Source organism: Pyrgilauda ruficollis, unplaced genomic scaffold (genome assembly GCF_017590135.1).
Source record: "Pyrgilauda ruficollis isolate IOZ18807 unplaced genomic scaffold, ASM1759013v1 scaffold62, whole genome shotgun sequence".
In the NCBI taxonomy this organism is placed as follows: domain Eukaryota; kingdom Metazoa; phylum Chordata; class Aves; order Passeriformes; family Passeridae; genus Pyrgilauda; species Pyrgilauda ruficollis.
The window spans coordinates 85145-102894 of record NW_024527933.1 but is presented as its reverse complement, the minus strand read 5'-3'; the positions used below and the strand labels follow the sequence as shown (position 1 = coordinate 102894).

At 47.1% G+C, this 17750-nt stretch overlaps 3 protein-coding genes and 4 non-coding genes across 8 annotated transcripts; 2 read left to right on the top strand and 5 right to left on the bottom strand.

Annotated features, from left to right (window-relative positions):
• Positions 1-385: 385 nt before the first annotated feature.
• RPL7A (ribosomal protein L7a) lies at positions 386-4246 on the bottom strand. The gene is made up of 8 exons (XM_041483874.1): positions 4208-4246; positions 3562-3682; positions 3150-3299; positions 2285-2425; positions 1878-1957; positions 1414-1544; positions 980-1049; positions 386-544 (listed from the first exon to the last, which is right to left on the bottom strand). Exons 1-8 carry the CDS (start codon positions 4208-4210, stop codon positions 440-442), a joined length of 801 nt encoding a protein of 266 aa, XP_041339808.1. The 5' UTR covers positions 4211-4246; the 3' UTR covers positions 386-439.
• LOC121362499 lies at positions 1619-1692 on the bottom strand. Its single transcript, XR_005956511.1, has one exon. It is a non-coding gene; the product is annotated as a small nucleolar RNA SNORD36 (small nucleolar RNA).
• On the bottom strand, positions 2116-2193 carry LOC121362503. The gene has a single exon (XR_005956515.1). It is a non-coding gene; the product is annotated as a small nucleolar RNA SNORD36 (small nucleolar RNA).
• On the bottom strand, positions 2497-2562 carry LOC121362505. Its single transcript, XR_005956517.1, has one exon. It is a non-coding gene; the product is annotated as a small nucleolar RNA SNORD24 (small nucleolar RNA).
• Positions 3368-3440, bottom strand: LOC121362504. Its single transcript, XR_005956516.1, has one exon. It is a non-coding gene; the product is annotated as a small nucleolar RNA SNORD24 (small nucleolar RNA).
• A 50-nt stretch (positions 4247-4296) lies between the features above and the next one.
• MED22 (mediator complex subunit 22) lies at positions 4297-10391 on the top strand. Of its 2 annotated transcripts, none has more exons than XM_041483918.1 (4): positions 4297-4448; positions 4938-5018; positions 5280-5488; positions 9024-10391. In XM_041483918.1, exons 1-4 carry the CDS (start codon positions 4326-4328, stop codon positions 9214-9216), a joined length of 606 nt encoding a protein of 201 aa, XP_041339852.1. In that variant the 5' UTR covers positions 4297-4325; the 3' UTR covers positions 9217-10391. The 2 variants fall into 2 exon arrangements, with proteins under 2 accessions (XP_041339852.1, XP_041339851.1); XM_041483917.1 differs by having other exon boundaries at positions 9018-10391.
• Positions 10392-10531: 140 nt separating this feature from the next.
• On the top strand, positions 10532-13588 carry SURF6 (surfeit 6). Its single transcript, XM_041483916.1, has 4 exons — positions 10532-10995; positions 11399-11614; positions 12205-12296; positions 12758-13588. The coding sequence occupies exons 1-4, from the start codon at positions 10902-10904 to the stop codon at positions 13427-13429; spliced, it is 1074 nt and encodes a 357-aa protein (XP_041339850.1). The 5' UTR covers positions 10532-10901; the 3' UTR covers positions 13430-13588.
• Positions 13589-17750: the final 4162 nt, after the last annotated feature.

Sequence of the window (17750 nt, the reverse complement as noted above, 5' to 3'; positions counted from 1 at the left end):
CCCCCCTCAGCCTGCCCTCATTGCAAAGGGCACTGCAGGCGTGGAAGGTTACAACACTGCATAACCCATACTGTAACCCTGTCCTAAGTAAGGAGAAATCAAGAGCTATTTCCAATTTAGATTTGCAAAACCAAGCCAGGCTTAAAGCCAGCATTAGCCCAGCCAGTCAACTTCAAAACACCATGTGCAGTTGAGCTGCTGGGCTCTGTGTTCAAGAGGAGTTACTGTACAGGACAAGTAATTAAGGAAAGTTATTCCAAGGTAATAACCAGCTCTGTGCAGCCGTTTCTGCCCAGCACTATTCTGTCACTGGATAGAAGGCACAGAAATACAGCAATGCCACTGTGCTACTGCCTGCCTAGAACACTCCATGAACAGAGACCACTGAAACAGCTGGGGTTTATTATGTACAGAGAACATTGTGCAATGCAGTACATCTTCAGCCCAGCTTTGTAGCCAGCTCTTTAGCCTTTGCTTTTTCCAGCTTCGCAATGCGAGCCACCGATTTTGGACCCAGGACATTCCCGCCCCAGTGACGACGGATCTGCAAGGAAGGGACAACAGGTTAGAGACCTCGTTCCATCTCTCACTGTGGCACTCAATTCTGCACAAGGGGAAGAGCTCCCTCAACTAAAAAGTCCTGCACATTTCAAGCACTGCACTACATTTTGGGGCAGCAAAGATTAAAGCTTTAAGTCTTTCCCAATGAGGGATGTTGGATTCAGCTATCCCGTAACTCCTGAATTTGGGATATGGAGTTTAGGTAGGAAAAGCTGTTGCCCTCTCTAGAATCCTTGCCCTAGGATTGCTGCTTACTTCTAACCTGCTGACAGCTTTCACATTTTACCCCATCCTCAGGTAGAGAATCTGGGTACTGTAAGCAAACCTGGGTATAACACGATGTCCTTATGTCCCATTTCTCCCTTCTGGGAATGTTAACAGTGTTAAAAGGCAAGGCCAGCAGCACAGAGAATCTTACCTCATCGTATCTGTCATTGTAGTTGGTCTTGACAGCTTCCACCAGCTTTGCAAGGGCTCCCTTATCCTCCCTGTTGATGACAGTTTTAGTTCCTTTAGAGCCTTGATTTAACATTTTCCATAAATATTTTGCCACAGAATTTAAGAGCTTCTAGTGACAACTCAATTTTTCAGGTTAAGCAAAAGCATCACTTACGAAGGGTTAACACTCAGAATCTGCACTGCTCAGATTTTAGAGTAACCACCTTTTTGGTAAACCAACATAATCTGCACTTTCAGAATTTGACAGACATTTTTATCAGACACTACAGAAATGGTATTTTAAATTTTACTATTTCAGAGAGACCCAAGTTTCCTACCCATCTGCCTAGAGCCTGTGCTTAGGGCAGTTTGCTTTGTCCACAAGACAATCAAGAGAGCTCCCAGAACACTTACGGGTTAACCTGGGTGAAGGCCACGGAGGTGCAGGTCTTCCTGTGGACCAGCCTGCCCAGCCTGGCTTTGCCCTTGATGATGCAGTAGGGGACCCCCATCTTACGGCACAGGGCTGGCAGGAAAACCACCAGCTGAAAGGGAAGGGAGAGCTGAGTACCTGGGAGAGAACATCCCTTTGTGCAGGCTGTCAGCCTGGGCTGTGGCAACTGCTCAGTGTTAAAAAGCTCGTTTTGCTCTTCACTGCTGCTTCAGGTGAAGAAATTCAAAACATCATTGCAAGGGCCCAGCCTCACTGTCCAAGCAGGACAACTACCAACATGCACAAACAAGCATACAGTTCTGGCAGATGTTTTGGGGTTTTTTTGTGCATTCTCTTTCATGCAATTTGTCCTAAACCCCATTTTTGCCTTAAAAGCACTTCTGACCCCACCCTGAGTTACACAGGTAGCCTGTAACATGCTCACCTCAATGGGGTCTACATCATGGGCAATAACAACAAGCTGAGCTTTCTTGTTCTCCACCAGAGTTGTGACAGTATTGATACCTGAAAAACAAGTTCTAGATAAGCTTTGATTCCTCTCAGTCAATTTTCAGAGCTTTCTTACAAGCCAACTCTGATTCCACAGCACAACATCACTATGGAAGCTACAAAAACTTTACAAAAACATCAGTGGCACAAAGACATTTCATGGACAATTTGCTAAAGCTCAGGGTTAAAAAGCTCGTCTATTTTGCTCTTCACTTTGAGCTCAGGTGAAGAAATTCATAACATCATTGCCATAGCTTGTCCAAGGCTGGCTGAAGAACCAACTCTTCATCAGTTTTGTCTCTCCCACACCCCCACACTCCAGCAGCTCAGGTACAAAGTTACCTGCTCGGAGGACAGGCGGCCGCTTGGTTGGAGCATCTCCCTTTCCTGCAGCCTTCTGCTCAGCACGAGCCAGTAGCCTCTGCTTCTTCTCTTGCTTATTTTCAGGCCTGTATTTGTGTGCCAGCTTCAGGAGCTGCGTGGCTGGAAGAGAACACCTACTAATTAGTTGCATGACCTGAAAATCTAAGCGTTCTTTTTAAAAAACACTGCAGTGCATCAGCGATCTTGGTGGTTGTCATCACAATTTTTTTCACAGCAAAAAGTGATCATCATCTGCACAGTCCCAGAGAAGAGCACCCTGAGAGCCCCTGTTTGCTCTGATGGCACTGAGGGCTCCTTGACTGGATGAGGAAATGCCTGGGGACCCCCAGAGCAATTATGGTTAGAGGTAGTGCACTGGCTCCTTAAAGCAAGGAACATGCATGAGAAGGAAATTATTCTACACAGGTCCAAAGTTTTTTGCATTCACAGAACACCTCTAAATCCTTTCTTCCTTCAGTGCCAGTTTTCCCCCAAAACCTGCACTCCCATAGATGTCTCAAGCAATCTGTTTATACCATCCTGGGTAGGTCTATATCAAGCTGGAAGAATGGAATCACAATTAAGATAATGCAGGGTTTGGGTCAGTAAATAGAGCTTTGGTATTTTCTAAACCCCTTTTCAGGGTACACATCAGCAATCCAAGACTTAAGCCAGCAAATTAATTTTAACACCACCTTGGCTGCTATTAAAGCCTCCCTAAAACACTTCCACAGACACAGCCCTGTTTACCTTTGTTAAGGCTGATTTTGGTTTCTTTGCCCTTTTCTGAGGCACACCCCGTTTACAACCCAAGCCAAGAGAAGCTTGTGGGGCACATGCTCACCTGTCTGGCGGTCCAGGGCCTGGGTGAACTGGTTGATGGCAGGAGGCACCTTGAGGCGTTTGTAGAGGATGGACCTCTGGCGCTGCAGCCGAATGTAGCGTGGCCATTTCACAAACCGCGTGAGGTCACGCTTGGGCTGGATATCCTGTCCTGAAAAAACACAGCCTTTAGCTCAGGGCTGCCCCAAATCCAGAGCAGCAGCATGGGAAAGGCACAGGAGCATCAGTGATCTTGGTGGTAATGTGTCAGCACAACCACTCAGATAGCAAATATTCTTTCACATCATCTGCGCCTTGTACAAGAACAGCACTGCACAAAGTCTGCAGTGGTTTTTAGTGTTTATAACTTAATCTGTTCATCAAACAAGAAAAAAAGCCATGGGAGCAACTATCCCAAATATCCACTTACTCACCAATGCCAAAGTTCTTGGGCCTCTTCTCAAAGAGGGGATTGACAACCTTCTTGGCCTCCTGCTTCTTGACTACAGCAGGGGCCGGTGCCACCTTCTTGCCCTTGGCCTTCTTTCCTTTCGGCTGCAAGAAAGAAACACATTTTGTCTTCTTTTGCCTCCAAAACTTGCGTGCTTGGAAATTACCAGCCCGCCCTGGGAATCCATTTGTTTTCCCAGGCATTTCATCAGCCTGGCGGCCTCCCATGCTCGCCCTCCTCTTCCAAAGAGAGAGCAAATCCATCCCTTTACGTTTACAAGGTTTATAAACCACCCGAGAGGAAAAAAGATTAAAACGAGCGTGATGATCACTTCGCCCGGCCTGGTGCTCCCGAGAGCAGCCAAGATACCCTCACGGCGATGTACTGACCACCGGGACCCGACCTACCCCGGGAAGGCCGTGCACCCGGGGCCGCAGGCTCCCGGCCCGGGCTGCCAGGCCCGTACGCGGCCTTCCCCCATCACCGCAAATCGGGCACGAAACACCGCTCCACCGCCTCCCCCGCTAGCTAAGCACCCTCGCGGCGCTGCCGCAGCCCATCGGCGGCGGCAGATGACCCCGGATGGCGGCGGATGGCGCCGGCCCCCCCGCGCCGCCGCCATCACTCACCATCTTGGGCGGCGGGAGAGAAAGGCGGAGCGAGGCATGCCGGGAGATATCTACGGCGCGCGAGGTCTCGCGAGAGCGCGGGAGGGCGGGGCCAGGGCCGTGAGGGGAGGGCGCGGCCATGGCGCAGCCCCGGGTGCTGCCCCAGAGCAAGGAGACCCTGCTGCAGTCCTACAACAAGCGCCTCAAGGACGATGTCAAGTCCATCATGGACAACTTCACCGAGATCATCAAGACGGCCAAGGTGGGCCTGAGCGGGCTGGTCCCCCACATGGGAGCGCCCCGGGTGCTAAGCGGAGAAGGGCGGGGGTACGCGAGGAATGAAGGGGCTGTGAGGGGAGAACCTTTTGTATAATCCCCGATTGTTAAAGGCTTTAAAGGGATCTTAAACATTGTCTCGTTCCACCCCCAGAGACGCCTTCCACCAGACCAGGTTGCTCCAAGCCCTGTTCAGCCTGGCCTTGGACACTGTATGAATTATACAGATGTAAATTGCACATACATAATGTGTGATGTCATTTCACATCTATAGGAAATTCACACACGTATCTACATCTATAGGAAATTCACACACATATCCACATCTACAGGAAATTCACACACATGTCCACACATGCAGGAAATCCACACACATATCCACATATATATTCCCATATGTTGTACCTTATAACATAGTAATTGTCTATTTGAATTCTAAGTATGTAGAGGTGGATTTGTGTATTTTTTTCTTTAGATTGAGGACGAAACTCAAGTCTCTCGAGCAACCCAGGGTGAACAAGATAACTACGAGATGCATGTCAGAGCTGCAAATATTGTGAGTAGCACTGTACTGTTCAGACCTGTGGGCAGCACATCCTGCAGGGGCTGTTTGGTTTATTTTTGGGTCTTTATAACACTCCCAAGGACTGCTGCCAGGAGAGTAACTTCATGTTTGGGGTGGCTGGGCCAGAATTCCCTCAGAATCCTCATATTGTGGGAGTTTTTATCCAAAGTTTGGGCTGAAGGAGCAGCTCGGGAGATGCTGGAACTGGAGCAAAGCCCTGATGTGATGTGTGATTTTTCTCGCTGCTGCAAGGTCCGAGCTGGCGAGTCCCTGATGAAACTTGTGTCTGACCTGAAGCAGTTCTTGATCCTCAATGATTTCCCCTCCGTGAACGAGGCCATCAACCAGCGCAACCAGCAGCTGAGGAGTCTGCAGGAGGAGTGTGACAAGAAGCTGATTGCCCTGCGGGATGAGATCTCCATTGACCTGTACGAGCTAGAAGAAGAATATTACTCTTCCAGGTACAAATAGGGCAGTGGACTCTGCCTTACAACTCCAGGCCTTTTTGGGGTAGTTAGTCCAGGCTATCAAGTAGCCCATACAGTATAGGTGTTGAGAATGTTCCCCAAAAAATTTTCAGTCCTATTTTTAATTAGGTCAAACTCTTTTTCTTCGACTAAAGCAGCTGCCTTTTCCTTGTAGATACCCTACAGGGGTTAAATATCCTGGTGAAGGAGGTGTTCACAGCATCCCAGGTTTGATAGGTAATTTCCTTAGGCTTCTGTTGTAATCATTAGAAAAGAAGATGAATTTCCTTGGGGGAAGGAGCCTCTGGCTCTCTCTCTGCAGACACCAGCTTGCTGAGCTGGGTCCTGATGTCAGCTGGTGTCACCTCACCTTTGTGGTGAGTCCTTTCACAAGTGACCTGGTCACACATTGTGCCTTTTCTGTCACAGCCCACTGCCCCCAGCTGCCTCCCGTCCTGCTGGGGTCAGCATTTGCAAGGAGCAAAAAGCCTCGCTCAGTTTCATTGAATTATGAAGTATTGTGATAGGATTTTCTAAGGAATGACTTATTACTGATTTGTTTGTGGGATTTTTAATATTTTTAAAAGCCTCTTATTTAGCAAACAGACTTTAGAGAATTCAGACACTTTATTATTTTTTTTGTCATGCACTCCAGCACTTCTAGTTAATGATGCAGTTAATGAAAGCAGAAGAAAACAAATGTAAACCTGGTTATTTTGGCTGCACTTTCCAAGCTAAGTGAAGTCAGTGCAATAATTCTAGGACTTTTAAACAAACACTTAACTTTAAAAAAATTTTACTTAAAATTTTACTGACCAGGTTTTCTATGTTTGCCTTTTCCATTTTTCTAAGAATGCTGAATGCCTGTAACCCCAGCTAAGTCAACTAAATTGCTCAATATCTTTGAAAGTAAGGCCATTGTTTATGAGTAATATATGTATTTTAAGAGTAAAAAGATAATAATATGGCACAGCTTAGAGGTAAAAGTTTAGAGTTGCTTTTCAAACTTCTTTCAGTTTTTTGAGGAGGTTGTGATGATCACAAACCCAAGCACCTGTGCAGGTGCTGATAGGTCCATGACATAGCATTGAGTTTATCCAGAGGGATGTGGTGTGGGATGAGAGTGCCCCACATGTGCCAGGCATGCTTCCCTCACCCTGTCCCCAGGCTGCCACCACTGTGTGCTGGTCACTCTCACTTCTGCACTGAGGGGTTCTGGCCATGCTGGCATGGTCTGTTCACCTGCCTGGCCCCAGGTGCCACATAAAGCATCCCTTGCTGGCAGAACTAACATGGAAGCACAAATCTTGGTGTACATCAGGTGGATTTGCCTTCCTGCTCTTTCTTAAGGGTCATGAGGTGAGGAAACCTGACAGCTCTGCAGAGCTGTGATCTGACACTTTGTTATCATGTAGCACTTGGTCATTTGCTTTTAGCACTTCCTCCCTTCCTGTGCTCTTTCCTGTCTTTTTCTGCACCAAAGAAATTGTGTCTGTGTAAATACAGAAATAGTGATTTATTCAAAGTCCTTTTATAATTAGAATATTACAATATTTTTAATGAAATCTTGTTGTCTAATGTGGGGGGAAAGGGTTTCTGTTATGTCACAGCCATGTTTCAGTGGCTGTCAGCACAACAGCCTGTTTGCCCCCAAAGGGGAGTTCCTTGCTGTCCTGGGAATGCCTGGTCAGTTGTAGGGTCAGGTGTTTGCCAGGCTTTTTATGTGCACGTGGGCCTTTTGATGAGACCCAAAAGCAGGTCCTTGAAACTAAACCCGAGAAGATTGTCCTGAAGGAATCTTTGCTTTCCTGCCCTGTGATCAAGTAGTTCTCTAGAGTGTCCCTCTGCCCTCAGACTGGCTGGATCCCTCAGGGGAGTAGTGAAATCCCTTCCACGCCCTGAGGAACCCTCCCAGGACAGAGCAGCAGGCTGGCCAGTGCTCCTGGGCTGTGCAGAGCTGCTCACTGACCCTGACTTCTGAGGAGTGTTAGCTGAGAGGTGGAGCTTAGACTCTAGAACTGTTCTAAGTGGGGCAGCAGGAGAAGCAGTCATGCTTCTGACACAGCTGAAACGTGGTTAGCAGCTCCCCTGCCATGAAGTGTGGATGCTGTTGTCAGGTTCTCCTGGGAAATCGTGGCCTGAGGTCTGACAGAGCAGGAGTTGTAGTTCTGGTTCAGTCCTGATGGTCTTTGTTAACTGAACCCAGCTCCACTGTATTGGAGACTGATCTTCCAAGGGATTTTACAGAAGCCCCAGATATAAAATCTGTATCCACTGCCTTCTCACTTCTCCTGCAAAGCCAGCTGGGTGATGCTGCCAGAAAAGAGCTCAGCTTGCACCTAGTGCTTTGTGTGCTTGTTCCCCAAAGTGGTAACTGCAAATCCAGCTTGCCCTCTCTCATCCTAACCCCCAGACCTGCATTTGTGTTCCATTGCTCCCTCCTCTGAGATCACAGGAGCTGTCTTGAGTGTGGGGTTAAATCTCACATGTTTCATGTTTGTGCAATATGAACTGTCTCATATTTCTATACTTAAAATATTTCCCTAAGCATCAGTCCATACATTACAAATGTAAATAAAGCTGCAACAACAAAATCACTTGACCCACTGGGTTTGTTTTTCTCTGAATGCAAGCTGCTTCCTGCTCCAGCACTCACTTTGTCTTGGGTGTCTCTTGTGTGTGCAGCTCCTTCTTCTCTTTGGGATTTGTGTTGGTTTTGTTCCAGTTCCTTCCATGTTTCTTTTTAGTTTTGGCTCTTCCACATTATGTTTTCCTTAGAGTATGGGCAAGAATTAGCCAGTTGTTTAAAAACCTTATTTTCCCACACTGCTGGTTCATCCAGTGTTGGAGTCCAGCCAACTGCTTTTAGAAGCACTGTTAGCTCAGGCTCTTTGGGAAAAGGCAGGAGCTGTCAGTATTTTATAATCAAACTGGGAAGCTTCATTGGAAGATCCAAACCTGTGCAGCACTTTTTTGAAAGGGCAGGCAGGGGTGCAAATAGGATTCTTCTTTATTGTGACAGGGACAGGCCCCAAAACAATTGCGGCAGGTTTTTTTGCTGAAGTAAAATTTTAAGCAGGATTTCTATTTTTTCCTCACATAGGTTGCAGTATAATTCCAAGTAAAATAATTGTGGATAAGGTCCATGTCTCACTTATCAGTAGCAGAAGTTGCATATTTGGGGGTGCCAGGACTTCAGCTCAGATCTTTTCAGAGACTTGGAGTGTCTGGATTAGAATTGAGCCTCTGTGTTATTTTGTAGCCACAGTTCTTCTCTAAAATTGCCCCAGTCCTCACCAGGCCCAAGAGATTTTAGCACCAGCCCTTAGGGGCGTGTCTTAGGAAAAGCCAATGTCACACAACTTAGGATAATTTCATGAACACAGACCTTACATCCAGCTTTTTTTTTTTTGCCATTTTCTTAATGCTTTGCTTCTGTCTTGCTCCCTCCACCCCTTCCATCCCTCCCTTCCTCTGTCACCACACCTGCTCTCTCCTCACTGGGGTTGTTTGTTCTGGAAAGCTACAGTCTGTGTGACAGCAATGATCTCCCACTGTGCGAAGCCTACTGGAGACAAGACTTCGCCACGCTGTCCCCCGAGAGCCTCTCGATGCCTCTGGCAGCTGCCGCAGCCGAGCAGAGCGTTGCCACCTCGCAGAGTTCCACCCCTTCGCACCCGCACGTGAACGGGCACGGGGCGGGCCCCGCCGAGCATTCCTGAAGAGGATCCGCTGCTGCCCGGCCGGGTCATCCGGGATGGCCCCGCCGCGGCACCGCGCTGCTGGAAGTCTTCCTCCTGCTGTGCCGAGCAAGCGGCTCCTGCTGTCGGGAGGAGGCGCTGGAGCTGTGCTGGCAGGGCTCTGCTCCCTGCATGGCTGCAGTGCTTCCTCCGCGCCAGGACCTTGCCAGGAGTGTTCCTGTCCCTTAAGAGATAGAGATATGTAGACACAAAGTGAATCTCATTGTTACAAGTTAGAGTCAGGTTTGCTTTAACGTGATAGTTACGTGTAGAGTTCATTAGAGGTTTTAGAAGTTTGTTTCCATGTGAGTGTTGGAAGTTGAATTTCTTTGGGATAAACTTGAGCCAAATGTGGGGGCAGTGAGCATGTTGGGGTTTTTACTCTGCTTCCCAAGGTTATTGATGTTCTGGCTGCTTTAAAGCTCTCTCAGGATGGCATCTGACAACCTCTGGTCTACTGTAAAGAGTCTTATAGTACTTTTACACAACAGTCTTCACTGTCAAAATGCTTTACAAACTTGAACTCTTGATTTGGAAGGAGGATCCCAGCAGACCCTTATGGAAGAGCAGTGTTCCCCCCCGGAAGAAGAACAGGCAGACAGGGATCAGACTGTGGGATCAATGACACCACTTGCTCAAAGCCACGAAGAGAAGCAGTGTCATGCTTTAGTCAGTCGATTCCTTCCTCAGTGTTTACACAGAAATTTCTGTTAATGTAGTCTGAGCTAACATGTAGCCACTGTTTATGTTGGCTTTTAGCTTTGTCTAATGAAAAAATCTTGAGAGCAGTGAGGAATACTCAGTTACTCTGTTTCCTTCCAAAGAAACCCATTTGGTGCTTGGTCTGCAGCTGTTAGGCAGCTCAGCACATCTTCTGTCCTTTCCTTTTGTGGTGGCTCTGCTTTGGCTCGAGCTGTGCAGCTGAAAGGGAGATGCCACTGACCTGGACAGTGTCACCACAGCTCGGTGTCACGGGCACCACAAAGCCACCAGGGCATTCCAACAACTGAGCTGAGCTTCCCCAGCTTCCTGCTGTAATGTCTTATTTCTTAGGATGTGAATTTTTGCTATTATTTTTTTGATTTCTTTTTCTTCCATTCCATTTATTTTTGTAACTAGGTGATTTAATAAAACTGACTGTTTTGTATAATTTTTAAGGCGTGTGTTTTCAGCCACGAGGCTTTGTGAAAGTGTCACAATATGAGCGTACACATGCGAGGAGGGGATGAGCTCCCTGCAGCTGTTCCCGTACAGGGGCTGCACAAACCATCCCCAAACTCGCCCGTGCTCTGGGGACCTCACCCCGGTGCGGGGGGAAGCTCGCTTTAGTCCTCCAATAAACGGAGGTTTGGCAAAAAAAAGCTTCGGGACGTGCGGCGGAGGCGAACCGGCGGCTGCCTGCGGGGCTCCGGGGAGGTGTGTGGAAGGAACGGGGCTCGCAGCCTTCCAGCAGAGCCCGGAGCAGCCCCGGTGTGACCGAGGGACGCCGTCGGTCCGCGCCGGCCGTGCCGAGCCCGCGGCAGCCCCGGCGGGGGCGGCTCCGTGCGCCCGGCGCTGCCGTCACTTCCCGGCCGGCGCGCTTCATCCATCACTTCCTGCCGGGGGCTCCACGAGGAGGACACCGCTGTCCCCATCTGTCCCGGACAGCTCTGGGACCCGGGGTGGCAATGGCCAGCCTGGCCGCCCAGGACTCCTACCTGCAGGGCTTGGCCAGGAGGGCCGGCGTGCAGCACGCCCCGGAGTCGCGGAAGAGGAAATTTGGTACTGGGATTGTAATGTTTCGGTTCTGTCCTCTCCGGCCGGTTTTTGGGAGGCTGGGCGCGACAGCCGTGCCCCCACGGGGTGCTTGGCCCGGGATCGTGCCCGTTTCTAACAAAAAAACCAATCTGCTCAAACACGGAGCTTCTGAACACGTTGCACACATTGTACTGGGAGCCCTGAAAGTCAGTGGTGTCCATTCTCTGTTATTATGGATGTGGAGAGGTGGGATTTTACAGAAGTGTGCAAGGATGTTTGGTCTAATTAAATAAATCCTGAAGTGTATAATTTTTGAACATTTAGATACGCATTACGATGCTGGAACTTTTGTGTTCAGTAATAACAGAATGTTATGAGTGGGAATGTAACATTGTTCTCTTTTGTGTAATTTGTTTTTGCCTTCTAGTGTCTAAGCCGGGCCAGCCCGAGGATGCTGGCAGACAGGTCAAAAAGCAGAAGAAAAAGAAGCCCAGGAAGCAAACTGAGAAGAAGAATGCTCCTTCAGCCAAACAAGTGGTTTCTAACAGCAGTAAACCCACTCCAGGACAGAAAGCAGCCCCTCAAGCCAGCAAATCATCTCCACGGGGTGGCACACAGAACAGAAAGGAGAGTTTGGCTGCAGGTAAGAATCTCAGCTTTGCCATGGTCTGATTAAAGTGACCTGGGCTGAGCTGGCTGCTTTTCACTTGCTTCACACAAGTCTAGTTTGGAAAGCCTAAATTGAGAACATCTTTGCTTATTTCATGTGCCCCAGAAGCTTTTGCCTATGGACAGGAATTTGTGCCATCACCACTGGGTGGCTCTCTGGAAACGGTGTTTAACTGAACTGCAGAGGTTTTGTGCATGTGAGTAACTTTGGGAATTACACGTGGATACAATCCCCGTCTTGCCAGCTCAGCTTTCTTTTATGACAATGAAAAGCCAGATCACAGAGAAAAGATGTCCTGAGCCTCTCTGTTCCACAAGCTTGGTACTTGTCTTTGGCTTGCCAGGCAGCCCCAGGGCATGCCAGGCCACTGCTGGCAGTGTTGAATGATGAAAGGGGAAATTCTAAAGAAACTAATGAAATAGAAACTCTGGGTTTGTTTGGATTTTCCGTTCCATTCACAGCATCTAAAGAGTTCCCAGAGTTTTTCCCATAGCCAGAGAAAGTGCTACTGTTTAGCTGGTGCTGCTTTTTAAGTATTTTTATTTTCTCCCTCTCATTTTCAGGAAGTAAAAGTGAGCTGAGTTCCCCTTCTGTTTCTGCAATCAGTCTGTTGCGTCAGAGACTCCATGAGAAGATTAAAAAGGCTTCTGGACAGGTATGGGGACTCTGCATGTGTATCCATATGTGTGTTTGTGCACCTGAAATCCTCCCCAGCCTCCCAGGGCGTGTGGGGACAGGATCTCACAGGCTCAGGGTTTGAGCTAATTCCAGCTCATAAGGAATTGCCTATAGGGATTGCCAGGTGACCTCTGTATGTTCTGTGGAAAAACCTGTGAGAAAAGATGTGGCCAGCTTCAAAGAGAACGTGCCTTTGGTGATTTTTAGGAAAAAGCAAAATGGTGAGAGCCTGCAAGAGAACAGCTACAGGCTGTTGGGGGAAAGCAAAGGGTTTGAAATGTTGTAATGTGTTTAGTGTCTCTAACAGCTGAGACGCAGCTTCGCATCACAGGTGGTGCTTCTTAGGAGGAGTTTGAAATCAGGAACTGAGGGACAGTCCACTTTTACTTCTGCTTTAACCCTTTAAGGCTTCTCATTCATGTCCATCCTTCTCCTTAGGATAATGCCAAGGAGTTAACCCCTGCAGTGCTGGAGAAGAGGCAGCGGAGGAAGTATGAGAGAGAGAGAAAGAAACGCCGACGGAAGGAGTTGAAGATGAAGGCAAAAATGGAGAAGAAAGAGACTGAGGAGGTACCAGCAGAGCCAGAAAACAAAAAGGAGGAGAGCAAAGCTGACATTGTCTTCAACAGAGTTAAAGTTCATGAGGAGAATGAGTTAAACAAGGTCCAGAAGAAGAAAGAGAAGAGGAAAGCAGTGAAAGGCAATATCACTCCTCTGACAGGCAAGAACTACAAGCAGCTGCTGAGCAGGCTGGAGACCCGGAAGAATAAACTGGAGGAACTCAAGGAGAAGGACGAGAAGAAAGCTCAGGAGCTGGAGACCAAGATAAAATGGACAAATGCCCTCTATAAGGCAGAAGGGGTGAAGATCCGTGACGATGAGGAGCGTCTGAAGGAGGCCCTGAAGCGCAAGGAGAAGCGGAGAGCCCAGCGCAAGAGGCAGTGGGAGGAACGGACTGTGAGGGTGGTGGAAAAGATGCAGCAGCGGCAGGACAAGCGCAAGAAGAACATCCAGAAGAAGAAGAAAGAGAGGATAGAGAAGAAGAAAGCCAGGGCCCGGAAGAAGGGCCGAGTTCTGCCAGAGGACTTGAAAAAAGCTGGGTTAATGTGAGAGCGTGGCAGCTCTGCTGGCATTGGGGTTCCAAGGTCTGTCACACGGGGTGTGTCACTGTCCCAGGCTGTGGGGCAGGCACTGCCACAGCTTCCCAGCCTCATCGTGCTAAAAAAAACAGTTGTATGTTTGTTAATAAAGTTTTCTATCCTAAAAAAAAACCTTCTGGCTGATTTCTGATAGGAATTATTATTTTTCTAAAGGAGAAGTGTCAGTTGCTGTCGCTTTCTCTGATGGGCAGCACAGTGTCTTTGCATCTTCTGGGAATGGGAAAGAGGAAACAAAAAGGCAAAAACACCAAACATAGGATTCATCTCAACACAAAGATAGTAAAACCTTTGCTTATATGAACTTGGATGATACCTTTGGAGAGTGAATCTTGGGTTCATTTACCCTCCCCACCACAAGAAACCTGGAAATAATTTTCAATTTTAGGCAGTGCTGTTCATTTATAAGTTGTGTTTTATCAGCATTAGGTCAATATAGACATAAACACATGTACACATGCATGGATTTATTGTGGAGCTAACTGATCTTTTTGGATCATCCATGGGACACACTGGCTGATCCTGATGGTAGAAGGATTGGCTCCAAGTCTGTCTTTGGCAATAATGAAAAATTAGGTTAAAAAAAATTTCTGGCAACCACAGGTGCCTGCAAGGGTTTCTTCTCTGCACAGTTCACCAGTGCAAAATTGTATTGGGTCGTTACCAATTTTGTCCTTTATTGTTGTTGATACAGAAATACAAATGTGAACTTGAGCAGCTGTTTGCCCAGCTCAGGAGGGAAATTACAGCTTGGCTGCTGGCAATTCAGCCTGGGGAAGATTGGTGGGAACAATCCATCCAGAAAATAAAGCAACTCTGCCCCTGAGATCAGTCAAACCTTGCTGATGCCCTCCTGATCTTGGTTGCTGTGAACTGATAATTTGTACTGAGCACAGGGATGTTATAAATTGAGTCTGATTGAATTCTCAATTCTCTTGATCTGGCTTTTTGGAAGAAGCTCTTTTCTGCCTTATGACTAAAGCTGATGAATGTGCTGTGAGGGAAATGCAGGCTGTGCTGTGCAGTGCTTCCCAGCTGGATCCCTGCCAGAGCCCAGGTAACTCCCTGGTGCAGCTGTAATCTGAGACTCTGCAGTGCATTTGTGCTAAATTTGTGTTCAAGCCTCAGGTGTGACTGAACACATTTGTGTTCCTGCAGCCTGTTCCACGCTGGAGTCCAGCAAGGAAACCTCTCCTCAGCACAGATGGAGCTCTCCCCATGGATATCTTCACTTTCCGAACAGCCCTGCACTCACAGCTTGCCACTTCAGTTGTAGAAATCTGAAATCCACGTTTGGAAATCTGAAATAGTTGCTCTGCAAAGAATATTTTCCATGGAACGGTCTACAAGTGAGGTATTTATCAGCTGTCCAGAATGCTTTCCAAGCAGGGCTTGAAGATAAAGTAATGCTTTGTTCTGGGAGGTCAAGCAAGTTCATTTGGGAGTAACAGAGCTACTTTCAGCCATATCCCTTTTAAAAAAACTCTCTGAACAAAGTCAAGGAACCTGAGTAACTATTAAAAATGCTTTAGCTGGGATTTTTATTTGGTTGGAGATTCTTTCATCAGCTACAACCACATCTATTTCATTTCTGTTTTCATGGCAAAATTTCATTCTGTATTCATGGCAAACTGTACATCAGTTGAGGTAAACCTCACTGAGAAGGCTTTAGATGCAAAGGATGTTTCACTCTCAGCTGGCTCTAGTGCTCTGGCAGGTTTGTAGCACAGAAACTGAAAATAAGAGGGGAATGCATCAGCTGTGCTCCTAATGATGTAATATTTCAAAATATGTGTACTTCTCTTCCTGAGGGATTAGATGTTTACTCTGTAAAAAGACACATGGAAGTGCTCTATGTCCATTACATCTGGGTGTTTGGTTATTTTAGTGCTGAAACTGCACTAAAATAACCAAACACCCAGATCTTTTTTTATTCTTTGTTAATTTTACTGCCCGGTTTGAGGACAACTATCAGTCCCCTTTCTTCTCTCTGTTCTTGATTCTCTGTCCTTCCCCATCACCCAAATTCTGTGCTCTCAGCCTCTGTATGCCATGGAGATAGAGCATGGGTCAGGTGCAGAAAATGGGAATCGCCAGGAGACTCTGCAAAGTGGGATTGTTTGTGTATTCCTTTATGCTTTGGGTGGAAATGTTGAGAGGATATTTATGCAATTGGAAAGTGGCATCAAGCTGGGAGGGGCTGCAAACCCCAAGGAAAGCAGGATTCAGTCAGGGCTTGGTGTTTTAGAAAAATAAATAGCTTGAAAATTGAGTTTGTTTCCATGAAGTCAAGTACAAGGTTTTATGTGCCTCCCACCTGGCTGGGAGAGGTTCCACAGAAAACACATGGATTGCATTTGGGCCCAGGCTGAATGTCATCCCAGTGCTGAGGTCCTGCAAAGCAGGCAGATGTCCTGTGGAATGCATGAACTGTGACAGCTTTTCAGTTTTGGGGGGCAATCCAGCTTTACTTCGCTGCTGAGGGCTCAGCAGGGGAATTTGGGGTGCTTTGACACCAATTTCATGAGAATGGGCTGATTAGAGTCCAGTCAGAACTGACAGAAATAATCCCAGACCTTGTAGTTAGACAATTACAAAGATTGAAGGAGGTCACAGAAGAGAAGAGGGAAGGAAACATCAGAGTATGGAAAGGGAGAGTGCTCAGACCTGGACTGCAGCAGGTGAGATCCTGGCTGGAAATTTGGAAGCCTGCTGATGAGAAGGGCTTTCCTACCTGCTCTGTGTGCAGCCATCTCTCAAAGAATGCCTGAAAAACAGCAGTTTGAACCCCCTTCTGCACATTTATCTGCTTTGCATGTGCTGGAAGCATCAAGCACAAGGTAAGAAACGTGGCACTGACAAATCCTGGTGTCAGCATAGCAGCTCTTATGACACAACTAGCACAGGAATGAGATAAAGCTGGTCAAAACACAGAACAACTGCCTAGGGGGGGAAGGCTGTTTGTACTTCTTTCTGTGTTTTTGGATCTGCAGCATTTTCAGGCAAGAGTCCAGAACTGCTCAGCGTGAATCCATGAAGGCTTTAAGTGGTGGAAGGCCTTAAGATATATATTTATATAGATGCACACATATACATAGATATATGTGTATATATATAGTTAGTCAATATTTTTAGGTAGGATTTTGTGATGCTTCCTGGTGAAAGCTAATTAGATACTCTCAAAGGAAAGTGAAGGAGAAGCACCAGAGCAGATTTCTGTGTGACACAGTAAAGCAAATTAAAGGACTTCTTGCCACTTGTCTTTTTCCAGCCAAAGAAACTAAAGCAGGAAAATAATTCCTGCCTGTTCAGATCCATTGGCACTGTCCTGTGCCTTACCAAGGGCCAGTAATGACCTCTGGGATTACTCCAGCACCCTCCAGGAAGCATCATGTACCAGTTCCTCCCCTTAGTATAAATGCTACCATCTTTATAAATGGCTGATAAACAGCCTTTTTCTCTTTTTATTTTCTTTTTCCTTCTCTGCAGGCTCCAATCACATTCTAGAAAGTAGAAAGCTCTGACTGGAGATACATCTGGTTGGGTCCTGAGGAAGCAGCAGTGGGATGAAAACCCACAAGCCTGATCCACAGCTCCCTGCTGCTGTCCTCCCTGAAGTTAATAATGAAAGGAATAACAATTAATGTGCTTGTATTGGAGGCCCCACACAAATGCATTTTGTGTTCATCATGGGGACCAACCAAAATTCACATTGTGAGCACTTCCCTGTAAACAGAGAAAAAGATTGATTTGAGCTTTTAAGGTAAGACTGCTGGGCTTGGGAAAGTTGATTTTCATGGCTGTTGTAAAGGAAGTCATTTCCTTGGCTTAATCTTTACCCAAGGTGCATTAGGATTGTGTAATGTTCCTTTGCTGGTCTCACACCTCAGTTTACCTTTCCTTCAGGCACCTTTGCAGGGAGTGCCCAGGTGGTTCTTGGGCTGTGAAAGGTGGAGTTAATCAGTCCAGGTGATAAACTGTGTTAGCTCTCTGATAGGACAGGTGTGAGTGATTTGATTCAATTGCAAAGGGTGCGTGCTTGAGGTGAAAGAATGGAATCTACAGAAAGTGGAATGAAATCAGAAAGGCTCCCCATGCACTAGAGCTGGGGTTAAAGCTCCCTGAAATGAAGAACTTGCTCAGACATTTTACAGATCTGCCTCAGTGCCCTGGCTCTTACAGTCTGATGCCTTCTGTGTTTATCACTTCAGAAAGACTGAAAGAGAAGCTACCAAGAAGCTTCATCCTCCTCTGAGAAATGATCAGTTTCTCTC